Below are 22,578 nucleotides of genomic sequence, written 5' to 3'. Positions count from 1 at the left end.
TTTTTTTTTTTGAGTGAGGCAATTGGGGTTAAGTGACTTGCCCAGATTCACACAGCTAGGAAGTATTACGTGTCTGAGATTGGAGTTGAACTCAGGTCCTTCTGACTTCAGGGCTGGTGCTCTATCTGCTGCACCACCTAGCTGCCCCTTGCTGACTCATTTTACAGATGAGAAAACTAAGGCAAGTGGAGATTAATGAGTTGCCCAGGGTCACACAGCTAAGAAGTATCTGAGGCCAGATTTGAACTCAGGAAGATGAGTCTTCCTAACTCTAGACCCAGTACTCTATACACTGCACCACCTAGCTGCCTAATCTAGCTTGCTTTACGTAGAAATAAATTAGCTGCAAGCCATGATTGAGAACTAGCTGTCCTAACTTTATGTTGATGATGTGCTGAGAAAAGTCATTTAAAACTTCTCTACATTTAGCTTTGTCATTTTCCAACGTGTTTGGTGCTATACACCCCCACCTCCACCCTGATCTATTGTAATGTTGTGTAATGTTAGGTCATGCTCATCTCTATCCCCCCAAAAACTTGTATGTGTCACAACTTCTTACTGCTTGCTATAAAAAAGAGGACCAAAGTTTGCCATGAAAGATAGTGGTGAGAAAGGCAATTAACATTGTTGTGCTTTTGATGTGACCACAAAAATAACAGATGTTTTGGAGAATGTACTATTCTTTAATTTTATGTGAATATTTGTCTCATAACTACCTGTAGGAATTCATTTCATTTGCAAAGTGTAGAAGGGAACAATAGAATTTTTTCCTACTTTGGTCACCCTTGAATTCAGATCTCTGGCATTTTCATGGTATGCATTGTAAGACAGAAAGTCATATGGCTTCATAACTCAACTTGCCTATGCAGACATGAGAGTGTTCCCAACTAGACCCGTCTGATTTTTTAAGTGTTGTTGTTGTTGTTTAGTTGTGTCTGACTCTTCGTGACCCCATTTGGGGTTTTCTTAGCAAAGATACTGGAAGGGTTTGCCATTTCCTTCTTTACCTCATTTTACAGATGAAGAACTGAGGAAAACGGGGTTAAATGATTAGCCCAAGTTCACACAGTGAATGTAGTAAAAGTCTGAGGCTAGATTTGAACTTAGGAAGATGAGTCTTTCTGACTCCAGGCTTGGCACTCTCTCGACTTCACCACCTAGCTGCTCCCTTTTAAGTATTACTAGTAATAATTGTTCACATGAATTATAGTGCTTTTAGCTCTGCAAAACACTTTGCGGGGCAGCTAGGTGGCACAGTGGATAGAGCACCGGCCCTGAAGTCGGGAGGACCTGAGTTCAAATTTGGCCTCAGACCAAACGCTTGACACTTACTAGCTGTGTGACCCTGGGCAAGTCACTTAACCCTAACTGCCTTTAAAAAAAAATACTTTGCATACATTAGAGATGCTGGTATTTGTGCCCCTTTTTTAATTGAAGAAATAAAGGTTCAGAAAAGTTGAGTAGTTGGTATAATTAATTAATATAAATATTAAGCAAATTTAATTGGTTATATTGTTCTGTACTTTTAAGCCCATAAAGTTGGTATTGAGAATAAACTGTTTGCAGTTAGTGGTGATATGGAGAATATTAAATGTGTATTTTATGTTTTCTGCAGAAAAAGTATGCCACTAGAATTCTATTTTTAAAATCCGGTTTTCCCTCCAAGAGTTAATTTTTGAGGTTGATTTTCTTGTCATATTCTCACACTAGTTTTTAGTAGGAATTATAACTTTCAAATTCATACATATTTGCTTAAAAATAACCGAATTTTTAAATTTTCTTGTTGGTGATACAGTTACTTTAATATTGATTAAACTAGAGTATAAAAATCATCTGTGATAGAACAGTCTTAAGTATTTAGAGTGAGTGAAGACAACTAGAAGTATTTTACCCTCATTGTATGTCTCTCTCTGCTTGGGACTTAAGATCATATTTTTTCACCCACAAGGCACATGATAATATTAAGTTGTTTTTAAAGTGATTATATTGCATCACCATTCATTCTGTTGCATATCATGTTGCTTTTTAATGTAATGAACCCAGGCCTCTCAGCTCCTAAATGATGTTGCTGGAAATTATTACATAAAAGTGACTGCATCTGAAGTCTTAAGAAGTTTTAGAGAATTACTATATCTTGTACAAAATTTCTTATTCCCTATAAAAAGAAAAGGCATAAGATTCTTATGAAAAGTATTAGTCATTTCTGATTATTTGGAATTGTGTTTGAAAGTAGGCATGATCTTCAATCATGAGGTCTGTGTTTTAACTTTGTACAGATGTGTTGCTAAAAGAACACGATGTGCTTATTTGTTGCATTTATGCTACTTTTTAATAAACTTTTAAGTAAGATGGATGAAATTATGTATTAAATAAAAAACATCAGTGGCTCAGTATGACTGTTCTTAGATTAAAAAAACTGTTGACATTCAGTGGCGCAAATGAGAGTTTGACTTAAAACTCATTGACTTTGGAAAAAATTTCCATTTAAAAAAATTTGGTGAAATTTACCCAGGTTTGAGGGTGAATTGCCGTTAATTTATGCTGGTGACATTGTATAGTAGAAAAAGCATTACTTAATTTTAATTAATTAAATTTTTAAAACTATATTTATTTTTAGCTGCTGTTAATCACTGTCTCCATTTGTCACTTAACATTTTATGCTCCAAGTCTTGAAGGTAACAGTTTCGTTTGAAACTTTTATTTTTTGAGATTGGGAAGGTGAACCTTCTTGACTTGGAAAGGCTGAAATTTCATAACCAATTCCTAAGTTTTGTGTTGAAGATGACCAACAATGCATATTCCCACAGTCAGAATTCAGTGTATATGTAGGGGCCATTCATAGAATCAGTGCAACAGGAGATATTAAATGGGCATGGCACCACACTAGGTAGTGCTACATCTAGCAGGATTAAGGTTAGCCATTTGGATAGAATCTGCACCCGGTTTACTTTATGGTTCCTTTCTCTCTGAATTACTTTGATTGCCATTTTCCTGTTCACCCAACCTTACTGTAACTTTACTAAAGTTTTCTAAATAAAAAAGTATTTAACTTTGTTCTTAGCCATGCTGTATCAAAATAGAATGGATCAATGTGTGGCATGAGCACTGACCCCAACTTGGGGTTTTTTATTGATTTTTGGCAAATGCCCTTAGGCTTTGGGTGAGAGTGAAAATGATTTATAAAGTATGCACACAGCTTAACCAGGCTACTTTTTCCCCCCACATCTGTAACCACTATAAACAGATTTCTGAAATGTGGAAATGACTTGGTAGCATCTAGTCCCTCATACAAAGCCAGAAAGATCCAAGTTAGCCTGCTGTATTAAGTGTTTCTGATATTGAGGCTAATACTTATTCAGTGTTTGGGGAAATTTTTGCCCCTGTACCAGCTCCTAGACCTTGACTGATAATGAAAGATTTATGTGTGGCCTGACACCACTTAAAATCACTGCTCAGCCCAGAGAGTTAATTCCATAGACAACTCAATAATCCAAAGCAGCGGGGCCTGAGTCATTTCAGTAACTTTATGTTGTTGGTTTAGCCATTTTCTTTCCATGGTTGTTACTTTTCAAATTTCTGTCTTCTATATTTATATCACCTTCTTTTCCAAATACATACCATCCCCTTCCACTCTTCAAATAGGTGTGTTCTTAACCTTTTTAATGTCATAGCCTCTTTGGCAGCAGTCTGGGGACACTTGTGGAACCCTTCTAGAAAGAGTGGTTTTAAATGGCTAAACTATACTCATAGGATTTCAAAAGAAACCAACTGTATTGAAATGCAATTCTGAAATTCACAGGCTTGTTAAGAAATCCTTCCCTGTATAACAGAGAATATGAAAAAAGAAAGAAAAATGTTCAGGCAACTAACCAACACCTGAGCTGAGTCTGACAATCTGTCTGGGACACCCACACCTCAGCTCAGGCTGAGAAGGTCATTTTCTGTTCTTTTCTTTGGAACCAAGCTTGCTTTTTATAATTATATAACAACCAGTTTGGGTGTTTTGGGGAGGTAGGGATGTACTTTGCATTTGCATTGTTCTGGTTACTGCGTGTACTGTTTTCCTAGTTCTATTTTCTTTGTGTTCGTTTTCATAGGCTTTCCCATGCTTCTTTATGTTCTTTTATTATCATCACTTCTTATTGCAGAGTAATTTTGATTACATTCAGTTACCAAGATTTCTTTAGCCCTTTTCCATTCAGTTAGCATTTATATGGGTGTGGTTATTTTCAAAAAAGCTGTTACAAAAATCAGAATATCAGTGTATATTGTAATCTGGGTGTGTATGACATCTTTATTCCAAAGAGCTCAAATTTGCTTCATTCATTCAACAAATTTTTATTAAATTTTTGCCAAGCGTAGATTACTGTGCTGAGTGCTGAGGGAGTTAAAAGTTCAGAGGAGACATACTTCCTGCCCTCATGGAGTTTACTTTTTAGAAGGGTGACACAAACATAAAACTATAACACAATATTACATAATCTCAGAGAAAGGTACAAAATAAAAGTATGTAAGTGCTATGTACTTGCCTCCTGGGAAGTACTGTGTAAGTACTGTCACCCACCTGGGTGTGAGGGAGCAGAGGTTGGAAGAGGATCAGAGAAATGTTAGATTTCTTTGGAATTAGGCTTTAAGGACTGAGGAGGAATTCAGTAGGCTAGATGGGGAAGGGAGGGCATTGCAAGCCTTGGGAATAAGCAAAAGCCTAGAGGCTGAACTGCGCAGTCAGTGTGCAAGAGACTTTGTATTCTGCATATTTAACGGAAGGGAAAGAGATAGTGGATGGAAAGGTGATCCCTGACTTTGGAAAATGTCACACTTTTTCATTTATCCTCATTTGTTCTTGCATCATCCTTACTTATGGGCAGATATCTCATCTTTGTTTTAGAGATAAAAAAACGGTGGTCCAGAGGTCCCCTTATCACAGAGGTGATAAGGGGAAACAGCCAGGGTGTTTGAAAGTTACTCATCTAATAGCCATCCAGTTGTAGTACAATAAAATAGGGTGAATGCCAGGGAAGCCTGGTCAGCAAAGCATGGATTATTTAGAAAGTTGAATAAGGAAGTTGGCTGTTGGTAAAGATTGTCATGTTACATCTGCCGTGTCAGTCAGAACTCAAGACAACTGTTTCCTGTCACTGGGTCCTTGTTATGCCACAGCCCATCCTTCAGCACCAACAGTTAGCAGCTAACCTTCTCAGCTGTGCTGTGGAGATTCTGTGAATGAACACACACACACACACACACACACACACACACACACACACAAAATCTCTCTTCCCACTTCACACACTGCACATGGCATGCACGCACGCACGCTTTCTCTTCCTTTCAAACTACCAGTTTCATTTCAGGTCAGCAGATTCAGTGCTCTTTGTTCTAGTACTGGAGATTGAAATGTGAGAAATTTATAGGCAAGTCAAGGCATAAGCAACTGTAATACAGTGAATTAAAAGTGCCATTAGAAAAGAACAAACAAAATGTTGTGATAGTGTTCAGTTGTATCCAACTCTTTGTGACCTCATTTGGAGTTTTCTTGGCAAAGATACTGAAGTGGTTTGCTATTTCCTTCTCCAGCTCATTTTACAGATGAGGAAACTGAGGCACACAGGCTTAAGTGACTTGCCCAGGGTCAGACAGCTTTTAAGTGTCTGAGGCCACATTTGAATTCAGGTCTTCCTAACTCCAGGCCAGGGACTATGGGAGCACACAAAAGAAAGATCAAGTCCATCAAGTCCAGTGGGGAAAGTAAGGTGGGAGGTAAGGGGAAGCACACATATGTATATGTTAATGAAAATGTGTGTGTAAGTGTATATTTGTGTGCATATGTGTATATGATAAAGTTAGGCCTTGAAGTATAGGTATTAATTCAACAGACAAAGATGAAAGAAAAGATATTCTAGGCAAAAAGAATAACATGAACAAAACCAAGGAAGATGCGTTGTGTGTTTAGAAAATGGCGAATAGTCCAACTTGGCGGAAGCAAAGACTATGTAAAGGGGAGTAATGGAAGATAAAAGCTGCAAAGGTATGTTGGAGTCAGACCCAAAGGACTGTAAGTGGTAGTTTAAGAAGTTTGGATATTATTCTCCTAAATAAGAATCCCAAGAGACTTTTTTATTTCCTTGTCTACTTTAGACTTCATTAGTGCATTAGGTAAAACAGCTTAATACCCTGAGTGCTCGCTGTTTTAAGGAAAGGTGTTTGTAAAGATTTTTTCTGAAAAGCTACTTTTATTCCCAGGACTATGGGGTAAGACCTGAGGAAATTTTGACCATGCACAGTTTGCCAGTGTTTAAGTAGTAAATTAGAAATTTTCTGTGCTGTATAGGAGAGTAACAATCACTTCTGGAAGCCGAGAGTCCGTTTTGCAGTAAGACATAGCAACACAGCTTTGAAATCAAAAAAAGTCCTTCAGTAATGCTGCAACAATCTGTCTAAAGGGCCATACCCCAGTTCTGATTGGGAGGACAGGGTTTCCCATCAAGTTTCTTTGTTTTTTAACCCCTGTGTTGCTGCAGTATCTTTTAGTTAGGGAAGAAAAGTTTTGAGGGCATCATTATCTGCCAGCTTACTGAGTTGACATTTTTAAAGTGCCATTAATCAATAAAATGAAATTCAAAGATCTAGAAATGCCATTATGTCTAGCATAATGACAGGAGAAATGACCTTAGATTGGGAAGACATGGGTTCAGATCTTGTTTCTGACATGCTGCCATTGTGATCATGGGCAAGCCTCTTAATCTTTCAGTGTCTCCAGGCAACTCTCTAGTATGTCAGATGAGTTGCCCATCTGTGTCAGTGGAGGTGCCAGAAATTCCCACACTAATAAAATCACAGATCTGGACTACATTACCCTGTCCTCCCAGATGCTTAAATACCAATGTTGGGAATTTCAAGAAAGTAAGCCATAGCCCAGCTTTCAGATATAGAATGCATCTTAGGCTCATTAATATAAAATACATAAATCAACTATTGCTTAATTTCAACACTGAGCAATTAAGTTGTATCTATACAACCAAGGAGAAATGGTAAATATAGTGAAAGTATATTTACTTTATCATATTTTGTGTATGTGTGTGTGTATATATGTGTGTGTGTGTGTGTGTGTATATATATATATATATATATATATATATATATATATATATATAGAGAGAGAGAGAGAGAGAGAGAGAGAGAGAGAGAGAGAGAGAGAGAGTGTTAATAACTGAGTAATTATTTTATAGCTGTTGCCTAATCATTGCATTTTCTTTACTCACTACCCCTTTGGAATCATAATTAAAAGTAATTATTTTGATTTTTATAACAATGAACATAGTTAATACTGAGGGCATAATTTAGATTATGTAAGACTTTGATGTCGTTAAAGAATAATTTTTGAGTTTGAGAGTAAATGATTTCCCTGTCACTTGTGTTACTGTCATACAGCTATAATGTAGCTGTCAAAAGCTGAGTGTATATAACACATTTGTTTTGTTTTCGTATAATTGTTGCCCCTGCCATCTTTCTCTCCCCCCTCCCACTCCCCTTCACTAATTTAGCTTGTGACCAGTTTTCCTACTTGGAGGATTTGCATGAGCTAAATAACACCACAGTAATGGATGGCTCTGTTTTATTTGAACAGGCTACTTGATTATAAGAGATTTTTATGCTAACTAGACAGGTGTTTCAGACAGTTTGAGGGACTTCCTTTCAGTTCATTTGAGAAAAGGATGAACCAGGGGCAGCTAAGTGGCACAGTGGATAGAGCACCAGCCTTGAAGTCAGGAGGACCTGAGCTCAAATCTGGCCTCAGACCAAACACTTGACACTTATTAGCTGAGTGACCCTGGGCAAGTCACTTAACCCCAATTGCCTAAAAAAAAAAAGAAAAGGATGAAGCAGTCTAGCCATTTATTTCATATCTTGGGCCCCCTTTTTTTATCTTAGTTAATACATATTCTTCAGGGGCAGCTAGGTGGCACAGTGGATAGAGCACTGGCCCTGGATTCAGAAGGACCTGAGTTCAAATGCGGCCTCAGACACATAACACTTACTAGCTGTGTGACCCTGGGTAAGTCACTTAACCCCCACTGCCCAACCAAAAAACCCCCAAACAAACAAATACATATTCTTTTTGAAATCTGCCTAATTCTATATACATAGGCTGAGTTTTATGAATAAAGCATTTTTTCTATATGTATTTCCAGCAATTTTCCTAAAAATTGAGTAATTTTTCTAATTATCATAATCAAATGGATCTGTGATCTTATTTGGTTTGGAATTCCTTCTTGTGATACAGATCGCCACCAATCTGTACCTTAGCATCCTCTTTGACTCTTAGCCACGTCCTTCCATAACTTCACGAAAGGGGACCCACCCATTGTCCTGGAGACCTTTCTCAGTTTCTTTTAACATCTTGAGAGTACCAGTGGAGCATTCTGGTTGACTACCACTCATCCTTCTCCATAGAACCAGCCCATCTTCTGGTGACTTCTTTTACTTCTTGTTCTTCAGAGTTCTTCCTAGGTTTATGGGTTGTAGCCAGTTTACAGCACATGAAACCAAGAAAAATAATCATGAGTAGTGTTTTAATTAAGCATCACCTTGTACTTTGTGCTGTACTGGATTCTGAGAGTGATTCCAACAGACATAGTCCTTGCTATCTAACAACAACAACAACAACAACAACAACAACAACAACAACAATAATAGCGGATCAGTAATATGGTGCTTTATGTTTTGCAGAACTCTCTGTGTACATTTCCTCATTTGATTCTCATGACACCCAAGCACTGGGGAGTGCCATTTATTGAACGTTTTTTCAGATGAGGAAAGTAAAGCTAGGAAAAGTCAAGAAGCTTGCCCAGGGTTACACTATTAGTAAGTGTCTGAGTCAGAATTTGAACCTATGCCTTCCTGGCTACAAGTCAAGCACTCTATCCACTATGTCACATATGATTAAAAAAAAATTGACTGAGACTGCCGGGTAAAGGAAATGTAGGAAGATTGAAGTAAAATGAATAGCCCACAACATCTAGCACAGTTTAGAATATACAGTAAATGATCACCACTGTGGGTCTATGTACATTTCAGAGATAAGTGAAAATATGGGGGTAAACAATGACGGGAATTTAATGATGCTGGGTAAAAATATTAAGTTGTTTTTTGTTTGTTTGTTTTGCTTTGTTTTGTTTTTAACCTTGAAGGTTTTTATCTCTCGTTGGTGGCAACCTCTGTGAAATTGGAAAGCCTGAAATGCAACAAAAAATAAATTCACTTCTTCAAAAGGAAGAAGTAGAAGGAATTGCTAAAAGTTTGGGAACAACAGTACAAACATTGCAAATCATCATTGATGGTCTGAGTCAACCTGAAAGCTTTGACTTCCGAACAGGTAAGGGATGAATATTGTTAATGCCTCATATTTACATTTTTTACATTTCATTGTACTTACTTTTTCACACTTTCACATACTTTCTTTTTTCATGTGTCCATCAACAAAATACCTCATAGGCATCTCAAACTAAAACATGTCCAAAATTGAACTCATCTTCCCCACGAAACCATCCTCTCTTCTGAACTTCCTTGTTCCTGTTGAGGGCACTACCATTCTTCCTGACACTCCAGTTTTCAGCTTTGGCATTATGCTTCACTTCTTATTCCTCCCTCCTTCCACTTGTCCAATTTTATTCTTTCTACTTTCACAATATTCTTTCATCTCTCCCTTTATATCAACTCACACAGTCACATTCTAATTCAAGTGCTCATAATCTCTCTACTACACTAATTCAGTCCCCTTCTAATTGCTCTCTGTCCCTCAGATCTCCCTCTCTGATACATACTCTGCACAGCTACCAAAGTAATTTTTTTTTAAAGTTCTAGTGTGACCATTTTACTTGCCTCTTGGAACAAATAAACATCTTGTCCTCCCCATTAGGGGGGTGGGGTGAGGGGTCCTTAGGGGCAGAGGCTAGTTTTGCCTTTCTTTTTATCATTGGCATCAACAGCGTGTGGCACACAGTAAATGCTTAATCAGACGTGTTGCCTGACTGGCTCTGCGATACAGCCAAACCAGCTGTCTTGCCGTTCCTCACATACGATGCTCCATCTCCGCATCCTGGCACTGTCTACTGTGCCTGCAGCGGTCACCCTTCTTCCCTTCCTTTGCTTGGAATGCCCTCTTTCTTTCGAAATACTGCCCAGAAAGTCTTTGCTGACCCCCAGCTGCCAGTACCATCCCCTCAGTTATTTTGTTTGTATTGTATATCAGAATATTTATGTACCTCTTGCAAAGTCTAGTGCTTTTGAGGGCATACATGGTTTTGTTTTTGTCTATGTATCCTCAGTGCCTATCACAGTGCCTGGCATATAGTAGGTGCTTAATAAATGCTTGTTAATTGATGGATACTTTTGATCTTCGTTCAGGGAAGGAGACTAAACAAATGTAGTTAATGACTACAGTGACATCAGGACAGGGTTTCTAACTCCTCAATTAACACAGATTGATAATATTTGTAAAGTTCTTATCTCAGTGCCTTACATGTAGTAGGTAATTAATGAAAGCTTATTCACTTCCCTTCCCCTTCTTGTTCCCATTATACCTAACTGACTACACTCAGGATACACATGTGGGTCACCCCTTGTCCCTAAGCACACGCCTCCTGGTGCCTGTTTCTAAATACCATCTATACTAATACCATCATCCATGTTGAATTCAGAAGCCCTTTGTGAAAGTTAGTTCAGAACCTATCCAGTCTCTAAACCACTGCCTTTGGGTCCTTGCGTGGCGTTTGTCAAAACAGCATTAAAGAAATTAGATAGTATTCCTGTATTTATTTTCTCCTAGTTCACACTGTTCTTTACTTTCACCACAGAGAGTGAGAGCATTCTTAAGAACCATAGTAAGGGGGAAGAGTGCCCATGAGCAGAATCTACCTAACCATCTTTTCCAAAGTGTCTTAATATTGCCAGCGGTTGTGATATGCATAGGTCGTATGTTTATAAGATTTAGAGTTGGAAAGAATCTGAGCCTTCATTTAGCCCAGTCTCCTCATTTTACAGATCTAAGACTTAGAAAAGTTGAGTAATTTGTCTAATCTTCCATTGAAGTCCTGCTCAGAAGTTGTCCTGCACCTTATTGTGGCATTCATAGAGATGCCCATGGGTTTTCAGAGCATGTACCACCTGAAGTTCTGGCAGGTTCTATAAAGCTAGAAAGGCCTGGCTTTGGTGGGGTATCGTTTGTTCATGGACCAGCCTCACTAAGTTCTTAATGGTTCTTCACCAAGTGGTGATTTTTTTTTTTAACATACAATTCATGAATACCACAGCCTCTTAAGGTTTAAAGGCATTCTAATCTGTGTAGGTAGAGTGAATATTCAATCAGTCTTTAGAAGTATTAAATGATTTGCGTTGTCTTTTTTTCCTACATTTTACATTTTCTTAAATGTGCTTACTTTTCCAAGGCCCCAGTCACCTTCTTCTAAACTTTTTCTCATATTTCCTAAGTATTTTTTCAATTGATATAATCAATTCCATTTAGATTAACACTCTGGTAGAGACTTCTTAGAATATTTATAACTTGGATTAGGAGCAGGATTAGGCTTGTCTGTCAGAGTGTTAAAATGTTGATGTTGTAGACTTTTCAAGGAGAACTTTCATTTGTCCCCATGGCCCATGCTGTCTTCAGGAACATGTTAAGTAGTTTCTGACTCAGATTTTCCATGCAAAATTAAATGAAGCAGCTGATCGGGAATCCTTAGGGAATCTGAAGCAGCTGGTTGCCTGCAAGAAAGGGGAGAAGAAAGAGTTTTCAAGCATAGAACAATTCCTGTGGGGCCTGACAGCCTGTCTGTCTCGTCCTTGGGCCTGATCCTCTCTGTGGTTTTACTTTGCATGGACGTGGCCCTTTCTCAGGGTGGTATTACATTACAACAGGTTTCTTGCTCTTGGAATTCAGTGCATCGCCCTCAAGTAATGAGGTACACTCTCTCTTTGCAGAATTACATGTCATACAGAGTCTGTTCAAATTTCAGATTTTTTTTTTTGTGGTATGGGAAAAAGATTTGTGTGTGTGTGCGCGCACGCATGCATGTTTAAAGGAAAAACCTGAATTTTCTTTTAATTTTTAATTTTACTGGGATTGGTTGAGGCAGGATGGGATGTTGTGTGATAGGTTGAGAAATAAAGAAAAGAGCTGACCAGTTGTAGAGGCCAATGTAAAAAACCATTTCAGTGAGCTGTCAGGATGGAGCATGACAGCTGTGGAGGAAGATGAGAAAGGGGAGGGGTAGAAATGAGGTGTCATAAGCAGGGATTTTGAATGTAGAATGTGTTCTTTATTGCTGTAGTCAATGCTTGGTAATCCTAGAAAAGGAAACCAAGGGAAAGGAACAATAAATGAAATCCACAGGTAAGCCACAAACTTCATTTCAGCCATTCGTGCCAGCCTCCTCCCATGTGCAGTCCTAAGCAGCATGCTCACAAATAGCCAACTTGATATCAGTTTTATTTTCTTTCCCCCTTTCTCTCTGCTCTATGAGAAACTAATGAATATAGATAAAAATAATAGTAACAATAATAATAATGATAGCTTTAAGGTTTGCAGAGTTTTTTGCAAATATTATCCTCATAACAACCCCAGGAGATGAGTGTTATTATCACCATGTTATAGATGAGGAGACAGAGGCACACTTGTCCATTAAATGTCTGAGGCAGGATTTGAACTTGGATCTCCCTGACTGGTTCTGGCACACTGAAGAGATAAGAATGCAGAATCTAAATAGTCAAGAATTGACTACACAAGTGAGAGTGTAATTACAATGACCTTTTATGGAGACCATTCCATTGGTCTCTGTGTTTGTGTGACTTTCATTCACAAAGTTAGAATCCTCTTAATCAAATAGACTCTGAAGGCAAAACCAGTGTCTTCATCTTTACATTCTCCCACGTAACTCCTATCCCAGGAGTTTATAAGGGCTAGTCCTTATAAAACATAGGAGAAAGTCAAAACATATTGGATAGATGGATGAATTTGAGAACTTTGTGGGTAGGTGGAGCCTTCAGCCAACTGTCTTACATCTTTTTTGGAATTTAATGAATGTTGTGGTATCATTCATCCTTTTATCTGTCCATCATCTATCAGTGAGTGACTCTGTGGGCTTTTTACTTTTTTGGACTCATTTGGTATTGTATTAATGTGGTTTTTAAAATAAGTTTCTTCAAACTGTTTAATGTACATATGTCTGTCCTCTCCACCAGCTAGATTGTTATTAACTGAGAACAGAGTTTCTGGTCCTTGTGGATCTTCTGTGGTACTTAATGTAGGATTGGGCTTACTCAATAAGTACTTAGTGACTGACTAATACTGTAACTAGGAAATACCATAATGAGATTGATTTTGATTTTCTCTTTTTTCCCCCCTTTTTCTTAAAGATTTTGATAAGCCTGACTTCAAGAGGAGCATAGTCTGCCTAGAAGATCTGAATGTTGGGACAGTTCTCACTGGAAAAGTTGAAAATGCTACTCTCTTTGGAGTTTTTGTGGATATAGGAGTGGGCAAGTCAGGGCTGATTCCCATCCGAAATGTTACGGAAGCAAAGCTTTCCAAAGTGAAGAAGAGGAGGAGTCTTGGATTGGGCCCTGGGCGAGAGGGTGGAAGTCAGAGTGATCAATATTGATATTCCTCGATCTAGGATAACCCTAGACCTCATTCGTGTTTTTGTGAGCATCTCACTGGACACCAAACGATTAATTTCATTTTTACTAATCATAGCCCAGATATGTGAGAATTTATCCAGGAAATAGAAACAAGTCACGTTACCAGGTATTTCTGAACATACCCCTTCTTAGTTGCTGCCTGTTGAATAACTAAGGAGACTGAATATTTCTTCTTGAACAACTTGCTGTATGTCCCTTCAGGGAAGACCTATGCCAAGGGTCCTCACTTGGCCCATTTGGTGGTGCTTTTCTGAGTGAAATTGGCTTGTCATTATTAGATAGTTAGCCATTTCTCCAACTTTTTAGAAAACCATTTCACTTTGTGTACAGCACAAGTCTCCTTTCCAGACCTGTCTTCAGATGACCTTCTGAAGTATACAGTGGTTCTCTGCACAGTCGAATTCAGTGGTATGAGTTATGAGTCAGGCATAAGTCCAATTTATGAGTTACATATGACATTTCACATGCACTCTATAATTGGGGTATATAAATCCTGTAGACCCAACTTTCTATAGACCCAAATGTGTCTGTAGCTTTGAGTTCAGAATGTTATTGAAAGAATCATATGTGTTTTGATCTCTATAATAAAATTTTCATGCAGTAAACTTGCTTTTATTTTGGTGATTGTTCAATGAAATTCAAAGAAGTCATAGCTGGAAAATATTCACTTGTAGGAGAATGTCCCCAGATGTACCACATTTCCATGAAGTCTACAAGGACAGCCATGGGTAAGGAAATGCTCTGAAAGAAAGAGCACCATCCTGTTCAGAGGAGAGTACTGTACTGTCTTTCAGGAGCAGGTCAACAGCGTCCTAGCCTGACGTTTAAGTAGAACGGTGCAGACTTTCGTCTTTGTCATTCCTGCTCCAGAGAAGTTGTTAGCCTCCCCTCCCCTGTCCTCAGGCGGGGATGCAGTCAGACATCTGATTTCACTGGAGTGTGGGACTGCTGCTGAAGAAACCCCTTCTGCCCATACAGCTTGGTGCCTACTCTGCACTTTATCATCAGAGAAAGTTGCCTGCAAAGTGGAGCATCTCATTCCGGGTCACAGCCGGGATGGATCAAGCAATCTATCACGTCGGTCAGCAAGCACTCCTTAAGCACTTGGCATGTGCCAAGCCCTGTGCTGAGCCATAGAGATACAAAGAAAGGCAGACCCAGCCCCTGGCCTCCAGGAGCTCACATTCTAATGGGGGAAGCCGTATGCAAATAACACTGCCTAAAAGAGAGACAGTGAAAATGGAAGGTAGGTCAGAGGAACGGCACTGGGAGGGGGAGGAACAGGTCTCCTGCAGGAGGAGCTGACTCTTCAGGGAGGCCAGGAGCCCGAGGTGAACAGGGAAAGTATCCTTGATATGAGCAGTAGCCATTGAAAAGGCAAGGTTGGGAGATGGAATGTCATGTGAGGAATGGCACGGCTAATGTTGCTTGGTCCGAGAGCGTATAAGGGAAACATGAAGGGAAATTAAAAGCTAGGAAGGAGGCAGGTTGTAAATAACTTTGAATCCCAAATGCCGAATTTCATATTTGATCCTGGAAGTAAGAGAGAGACACTCGAGCCTTATCGAGTGTGCATCTGAGTAGGGGTGGTGATGGTGGGAAATGACATGATCAGACCTGCATTTTGAGGAAACGTCTTTGGCAGCTTTGAAATATCCTCTGTTTACCCGTGTTTGTGGTGACACAATGTTGGCCTACCAAATGTGGGCCAGGACACTGGTAGAACTGGGGAGTAACTCCCACCCCTCAAACCTCCCGAGGTGCTGGCGCTCTCCCTTTGAGAATACCTTTTATCGCGACTCTCTTTTGCGTGTAGGTAGTTACTGACATACTCTCTCTCCTGTTAGAAAGTAAGCTCTTTGAAGGCAGGGACTATATTTTTGCCTTTCTTTGTATCTCTACTGCTTAAATGCACGTTGAAGGATTTGCAACCTCCTTGAGCATCATATATGATTTTTTTTTGTGAGGCAATTGGGGTTAAGCAACTTGCCTAGGGTTACACTGCTAGTGTCCAGAGTCTGGGACCGGATTTGAACTCAGGTCCTCCTGACTCCAGGGCCAGTGCTCTATCCACTGTGCCACCTAGCTGCCCCGCCCCCCCCATATATAATGTTAATCCCTTACTGAGCTTACTGTGCTACAGTATCCTAATTTGATATATAGTTTCACAGCATATGCCTTTTGCCATTATTTTATAAATTATGTAGAGTTATAATTTATATATATGAAGATATATTCAATGTAATTCATATAATAGATTCAACTTTGAATTCTATGTGTCTTTACCTAGTTGACACAGGGAGGGTTCATGCCTTAGGGTAGGTGCTTCAGTCACTTGCCTTTGAATCCCTTCTCTGTCCCAGCCACCCTGGGCCATCTGGCCATTTACTCAGAGTTATTGCACAATCTAAGCCTGCCTAGCCTTGAAAAGGGAAGTAGCTGGTCACAGGATCAAAGACCATCGGAAGGAGAAGGGATTTCTGAGGTCATCAAGTCCAAATCCCTCTTTTTACATATGGGAAAATTAGTGACCTAAATGTTGTAGTGCTTTTCTTTTTCTAAGTAAGTCAGTTACTTTGGGGGTTCATAGAAAATAATTGGAAAGGAGGATCAAGCAGATTCCCATATTCACATTCCTTCCTACACTGAGGAGCACTTGCCTTCCCAGTGAACGGTTTTGTGATATAATAACTGCTACTCTCGGAAGAAAAAAAGAGCCACAGGCATAAACCTCGTGAATCCTACTGAAGAATATGGAAAGATAATCTTTGTAGACAGAGAAGTCTCAAAAACTTGAGATGTCTCAGAAGGGTGGAGACGAGTCTCTGGGAGATGAGAGAGGAAATAGGATGCTTCTCTGGTCTTTGTCTCAAGTTAGCTCTTCATCACCTGTCTGAGCAATGCAGACGTCTGTGTGCTCAGATCAACTAAGAAGGAAGGGGAAAAAGGTGACAATTACCCAAAAGACTGTTGGGAAGGATGCAAAACCAAATACCAGGTAGTATCACCAAAGGTAGCTAGTGGAAGGTTTCAAGTGGAATACCAGCACCTCTAAGTGTTAGTACCCAAAAAGGCTTGCAAGTACCCTGCTTTATGCAAAAAGGTCCCATCTCTAACACACATTAGAGATGTAGCAATTTTCTAGTTCCTAGGAGTTTTATCTCATACTGGATGTTCCATAGACTTCTTAAACTAAACATGTTCAAAACTAAACTCTGTCTTTCCACCCAAACTTTCCCTACTTCTGAACTTCCTTCTCACTGTTGAGAGTACCACCTTACCAGGCTTAAAACCTGGGCAACATTCTTGGCTCTTCACTCTTCTGTCAGGCCCTGCCTCTATTTCCAGGCAGTTATCAAGCCCTGTTGTTTTTACCTTCATAACTTCTCTCATGTATCCTCCACCTTCCTCTTCCACCTTAGTCCAAGCCCACATCACTTCACACTGGAGCTATTGCCATGTTCTGCTGGTTGGTTTCTTACCTCATCCCTCCCCACAGTAATCCATCCTTGACTCAGCTGTCAAATTGATCTTACTAAAAACCAGAGTCTGATTGTATTGTCCCCCTTATTCAGTAAATTCCAGTGGTTCCATATTCAGAATCAAACATAAAATCCAGTTTGGATTTTGTTGTTCAGTTGTTTCCAGTCACATCCAACTCTTCATGGCCCCATTTGGGGTTTTCTTGGCAAAGATACTGGAGTGGTTTGCCATTTCCTTCTCCAGCTCATGAGACAAACAGGGTTCGGTTACTTGCCCAGAGTCACACGGCTAGTAAATGTCTGAGGCCAGATTTGAACTCAGGAAGATGAGCCTTCCTGACTCCAGGTCTGCCACTATGCTACCAACCTGCCCTGTTTGGCTTTTAAAGCCCCTCACAACCTGCTCTCCCCCACAACTTTTCCAGCCTTCTAGAACCTTGCACTCCCCTTGTAATCTGCAATCCAGTGACACTTTCTTCCTTGCTGTTTCTTGAATAGGACACTATCTCCTGACTCAAAGCACTTTCACTGGTCATCACCTGTGCCTGGAATGTTCCCTCTCTTCATATCTGCTACCTAGCTTCCTTCAGGTCTCAACTGAAGTCCTACCTTTTTCAAGAAGCCATTCCCAGACCTCCTTTACCTTAGTACCTTCCTTTTGAGACTACCCCCAATTATACCTGTATATATCTTACTTGTACATAGTTGTTTGTGTGTTGTCTCCCTCTGTTAGAATGTGAGCACTCTTAAGGATAGGGTTGGGGTTTTTGCCCAACAACATGCTTGTTGACCAGCTCTCTGTGTGATGCTTAGCAAGTCATTGAAACTATCTCTCTGCATTAGTAAAGGAAATGCCTTCCTGAGAGCTCTCTATACTCCCCCCCCCCAAAAAAATCACAGATCTAGTCAAATTTTTTAAAAAACAGGTATTTCATACAGCAATAGATACGCATACTGTATTGATTTTCTTATGACATAATATTGACAGAAAATATTTCTTCACAAAGAGATTGGACAAATCTATGAATGGCCCATACGTGGTCACTACCAGATGCTGGGGAGCATCATGGAGCCGCTTGTACCACTCAGGAGAGCCACTTGTTAAACTTTCATCATACTTTGGAAATTGACAAATGTTACCAATCTGGGTTTGATTTTTTTTTATTGATCGTCTCTAGACTTAGGAAAATGATAGAGAAAATGTTAATAATGCAAATTAAACTTTAATAGTGTGTCCTGTGTACCCCCTCCCACCCACCCACCCAAGAGCTGGTTGTTAAATATTTACCCGGATATAGCTAACACATTCCCAGATATAACTAACCTTTAAGATTGACACCAGGAAGAACAACCATCCTTCCCGTGGCTACAATAGAGCCCTGAGAGGATTGGACTAGGAGGGTTCTGAGTCAATAAGACAGTTTCTTTGTTTGCAAGTGACTCTCTGCTAGTAAGAAGAAAAAAAAAAGATCTCCACTAGAAATCTGTTAGCAGAACAGGTTTCCAGTTAGTAGAGAAGACCAAAAAGTTTTAAGGGCTAGTGAAGTGGTAGAAAGAGTCCAGCTTAGTCATTGAATGTGGAAAAGGAAAACAGCAGGGCACATTTATTGTCTGCTGAGGTGAAAATGAATTTGCTGCAACAAAGGAGACTTTAGGTCAGAGGTTTTTAACCTGGGCTATGTACTTGTTTAAATTTTTTTTAAATAACTATTTGAATGTAATTGGTTTCCTTGATATTCATATATACATGCATATACATATAAATGCATTTAAAAACATTTTGAGAAGGAATCCATGAACTTCACCAGATTATCAGAAGAGTCTGTGAGACAAAAAAAAGGACTTCTGGTTTAGGGTAAACGTCAGTTGAGTTGAACATCAATCTAGCTCATTGAAAATGGTGGGGAAATCCGGGCCTAATGGAGGCTTTTAAGAAAAGATCTCGGTAGTCGTTTAAATCCGTGGTTGTGGATCAGCAATCAGAATGCTTTCATTCTGTACCAGACCAGGTGACACTGAGGTATCTTCAAGCCAGCTATGAGAACTTGTCCAAAATGTCCTCTGGTCAAAGCTTGAGGGACAAGCAGAAAGAAATTGGAAGGAGTTGGCCCCTGTGTTCCTCACTTCATTTTAGCACTATGGTGGTAGGAAGCTGCCAGTGAGCCAGGTCTAAGTACCTCTGAGTCCATAGTGAACAGCAGACTCCAGAAGGGGATGGGATATTTGCTAATTCAATCTGTTCCACAGGAAGAAGGGTATGCATTACTTCACACTTCTTTATATAGAAGATGGGGCTGCAGGTGAAGGGGGAACATATGATTAGGGAGACAGGGGAAAGCCAGCTAAAGTGCTTTCAAGGCTTTCTATCGGCTCTGGAGAAAGAAATTGCTAAGCCTCCCTCCAGGAAAGTTTTATTGGTGTCTTACACTGTCACGAAGAAACTGAGCAAGCATCTCAGTACCCCCAAATGGTTTACAGAACAAAGATCCTCATCATCCTGATGGAAAGAAGAGAATTATGGACCTACGCACCACAGACCAGTCCCCTCTGGAGAAAAAGCTAATGAATTGGTCACTGCCACAGATGTCCTCTGATTTGACAAGTCCTGGACTGGGCAGCTAGCTCCAGAAGGAGCTATAGTTTAAAAAAAAAAAACAAAACACAATTCTATGGTGAAGGAAAGGGAAGAAAAGAGAAGCGGAGGGGGGAAAAGGGAGGACAGTAGAGGGGAGGAGGAAAGGATGAGGAAGGAAAGGGAGAAGAAGGAGATAGGGATGAAGAGAAGAAGGGAAGGAGAAGGAAGGGGGTTTGCTGACTTTGTGACCTTTGGCAATTCTTCGGCCCTCAATTTCTTAATCCATCAAAAAATGGAGTTGGAGTTGATGACCTCCAAGAATACTTCTAATCTTGACCATCTTATGATTTATGAAAATTTCTCACTTCTGATAAACCTCCCAACACCTCACTTTCAGGTAGAATAGGAATAGTGTGACCATAACGTGGGAAATCCTCCCCAGCAGAGCAACCGCAGGTGAGATGAGTGCATTTGGACCTCTTCCACAAGCCAGGAGTTGCCCCTTGATGGGTTATTCAACATATATCATTGTCAAGTGATTGTGCCCACCTGTCTTTCAATTGTTTCTCTGGGTTAGGGAGCTGCAGTGAATGCCAAGCCTAATTCATGATGGGTACATTTACTCCAAAGAGTTACAGTGAGTCTGTGAAGGTGAAACTTAGAATGCCAAATTGGAATGGTGAGCAATTTTTAAGGGTGTCAGTGACCCATTCTTTCTTTGGTGGGTGCGGTGGGGTGAGGGGGATGCTCCATTTAACTGAAGAAATGCCTGAAACACAGAGAGACTGAGTCTTACCCAAGGTTATGTTATTCAATCAATGACCTAGAATCCCTAGACTTAGGTATACATCCACTAGAGTCAGTCTTGAAGGTTTTCCCCTTCAAAATCATGCCTCCCAGGTTAATTTTGTTACCCTCCAGAATTTCTTCTAGGAACCTCAAAATATACCTCGTATCCAAGGGGTGTGTGTGTGTGTGTGTGTGTGTGTGTGTGTGTACACACACACACACACACACACACACTCCACAGATATAGGAAAAGTGCCCTACTTCCTGTATAAGCAGTCAAGATAACAAGGCATATTAGCCCATAAACAGGTGAGACAATTTTGTTTAAATTATGACATTCTAGAAAATTCTACTTTCATCCCAAACTGTATCAGCTTCCAGCCTCACAGTACTGTTTTAAGGATTCTCTCCCACTCCCTAGAAGTAAACAGATTTGGAATTGCCAGAAGAGAATCTCCCTTTCTTCATCCTGCACTATCTGATTAACTTAAAATAATAGCAGAAGATAAAGTCTAGATTTTGCTTCTCAGAATAATGACTCAGTTCCATAACATTCCTCAAGCTCAAGGGCCATGTACTTAATATTCAATCTAGAAACTGTTGATCTTCACCAAGGCTTCAGTTTTAGACATTCTCACTAATACTCTGGAAGACTGTGGTTCAGGACTTCTACCACTTAATCATGTAGCTTCTCTCTGCTGGGCAGGTTGAATGTATATATAACTGCAATATGGCTTGGCCACTACCTCTCCAGAACTGGGTTCAAGCACTCAGTGTTCTGGGAAATGAGTGTAATTCCTGGGATTTCCCTTACGGTTGGTCCTCCTATTAGCTATGCCAGATTATAAGTATTCTGTGGGTCATAACCCTTTTAAACTACAGCTCATGAGCCCCTGTCACTATATTTTAGTCATGGGACACAGTTCATAATAAAGGTATTTTAATTAAATGGCAATGTAAATAAAGGAGCCAAAGAACATTCCCTCCCATAAACTTTGATCTCATTCTTCCTTGAATATATATATACACACTTAGTGGGAAAAGTGGATCTTCAAAGAAAATGTATGTGGAACAACTACACGTGGAAAACAAATATGTCCAAGTCATCTGCATGAAGGGATACCCAAGTCATGTAGGTAATATATGTCATCCGGGCATACACATGGAAGAGCAACTCACCCCATTTCCCACCAGTTATCCTGCTTTGGGGCTTCTTTGGACCTTGCCATCATGCCTTCCTTGACCTGGAAATTTGTCACTGGGAAATCTCATCATAAGATTGAATCTGCCTGGAACTCATAGCTTATCAGCACCCTCTGCTCCTGTGATTGAAGGGTAATCACTGGGTTCCAGGGCCTCTATTAAAAGAATTTTTCTCCTCATTTCTACACTTTTGGACTTCTTTGGAATATTTGGAATTTGGAATACCTTCTCTACTCCACCCCCTGCACCTTTTCAGCTTTCTTTTGTCTGTTATCTTCCCCCACGAAGCTCCTGGAAGGTAAAGACTCTTTTTCTTTCATATTGGCACCTCTAGAACTTAGTCCAGTGCTTGGCACATAGTAGGTGCTTGATAAATGACTGATTGATAAATTTATCATCTACCAGGAATAATGTTTAAGTTGGTATTGTGGGGAACTTAATCAAAACATCAGAAAGGTAAATTAAATTTCCTGAGAATTAAATTTCCACTGGAAAGTGTGGCTGAGACTCCTTTTTAGATGTCTTTCATAATGGCATCATCCACTTTCAGGTGTCACATGTTTATGGTTAGGTTTGGCCTACCCTAAAGGCAGGACAATGACTTCTCATTGGCCACCAGAGATAAACAAGGCCACCTATATTTGGAATCAAAAGAGATTTGGCTTCAAACACTCCCTCTGACTCTAGTTGTGGAACTATGGACAAGTTACCCTGTCAGCCTCATCTGTAAAATGGAGCTATTAACACCAATATCACAAGGGTGTTGTAAGGATCAAACAAAATAATTAGGGATTTTGTAAGCCTTAAGTTACTATAGAAATGCCAGTT

The 22,578-nt window shown here is 39.8% G+C and overlaps 1 protein-coding gene across 3 annotated transcripts in view; it reads left to right on the top strand.

Moving 5' to 3' along the window:
* SRBD1 (S1 RNA binding domain 1) overlaps positions 1 to 13,751 on the top strand; it is a 319,328-nt gene extending 305,577 nt beyond the window's left edge. For all 3 annotated transcript variants that reach the window (XM_021001269.2, XM_021001268.2, XM_021001267.2), the window contains 2 exons: positions 9,192 to 9,376; positions 13,417 to 13,751. In XM_021001269.2, the coding sequence (XP_020856928.1) occupies positions 9,192 to 9,376; positions 13,417 to 13,661 (430 nt within the window). In that variant the 3' untranslated portion in view covers positions 13,662 to 13,751. The remainder of the gene's footprint in view (positions 1 to 9,191; positions 9,377 to 13,416) is intronic.
* The last annotated feature ends 8,827 nt before the right edge of the window (positions 13,752 to 22,578 follow it).

The sequence above is a fragment of the Phascolarctos cinereus genome, unplaced genomic scaffold (assembly GCF_003287225.1).
Source record: "Phascolarctos cinereus isolate Bilbo 61053 unplaced genomic scaffold, phaCin_HiC Scaffold_2;HRSCAF=192, whole genome shotgun sequence".
Lineage (NCBI taxonomy): Eukaryota > Metazoa > Chordata > Mammalia > Diprotodontia > Phascolarctidae > Phascolarctos > Phascolarctos cinereus.
The sequence above is the reverse complement of the archived record's forward strand: the minus strand, read 5'-3'. Positions and strand labels throughout refer to the sequence as shown.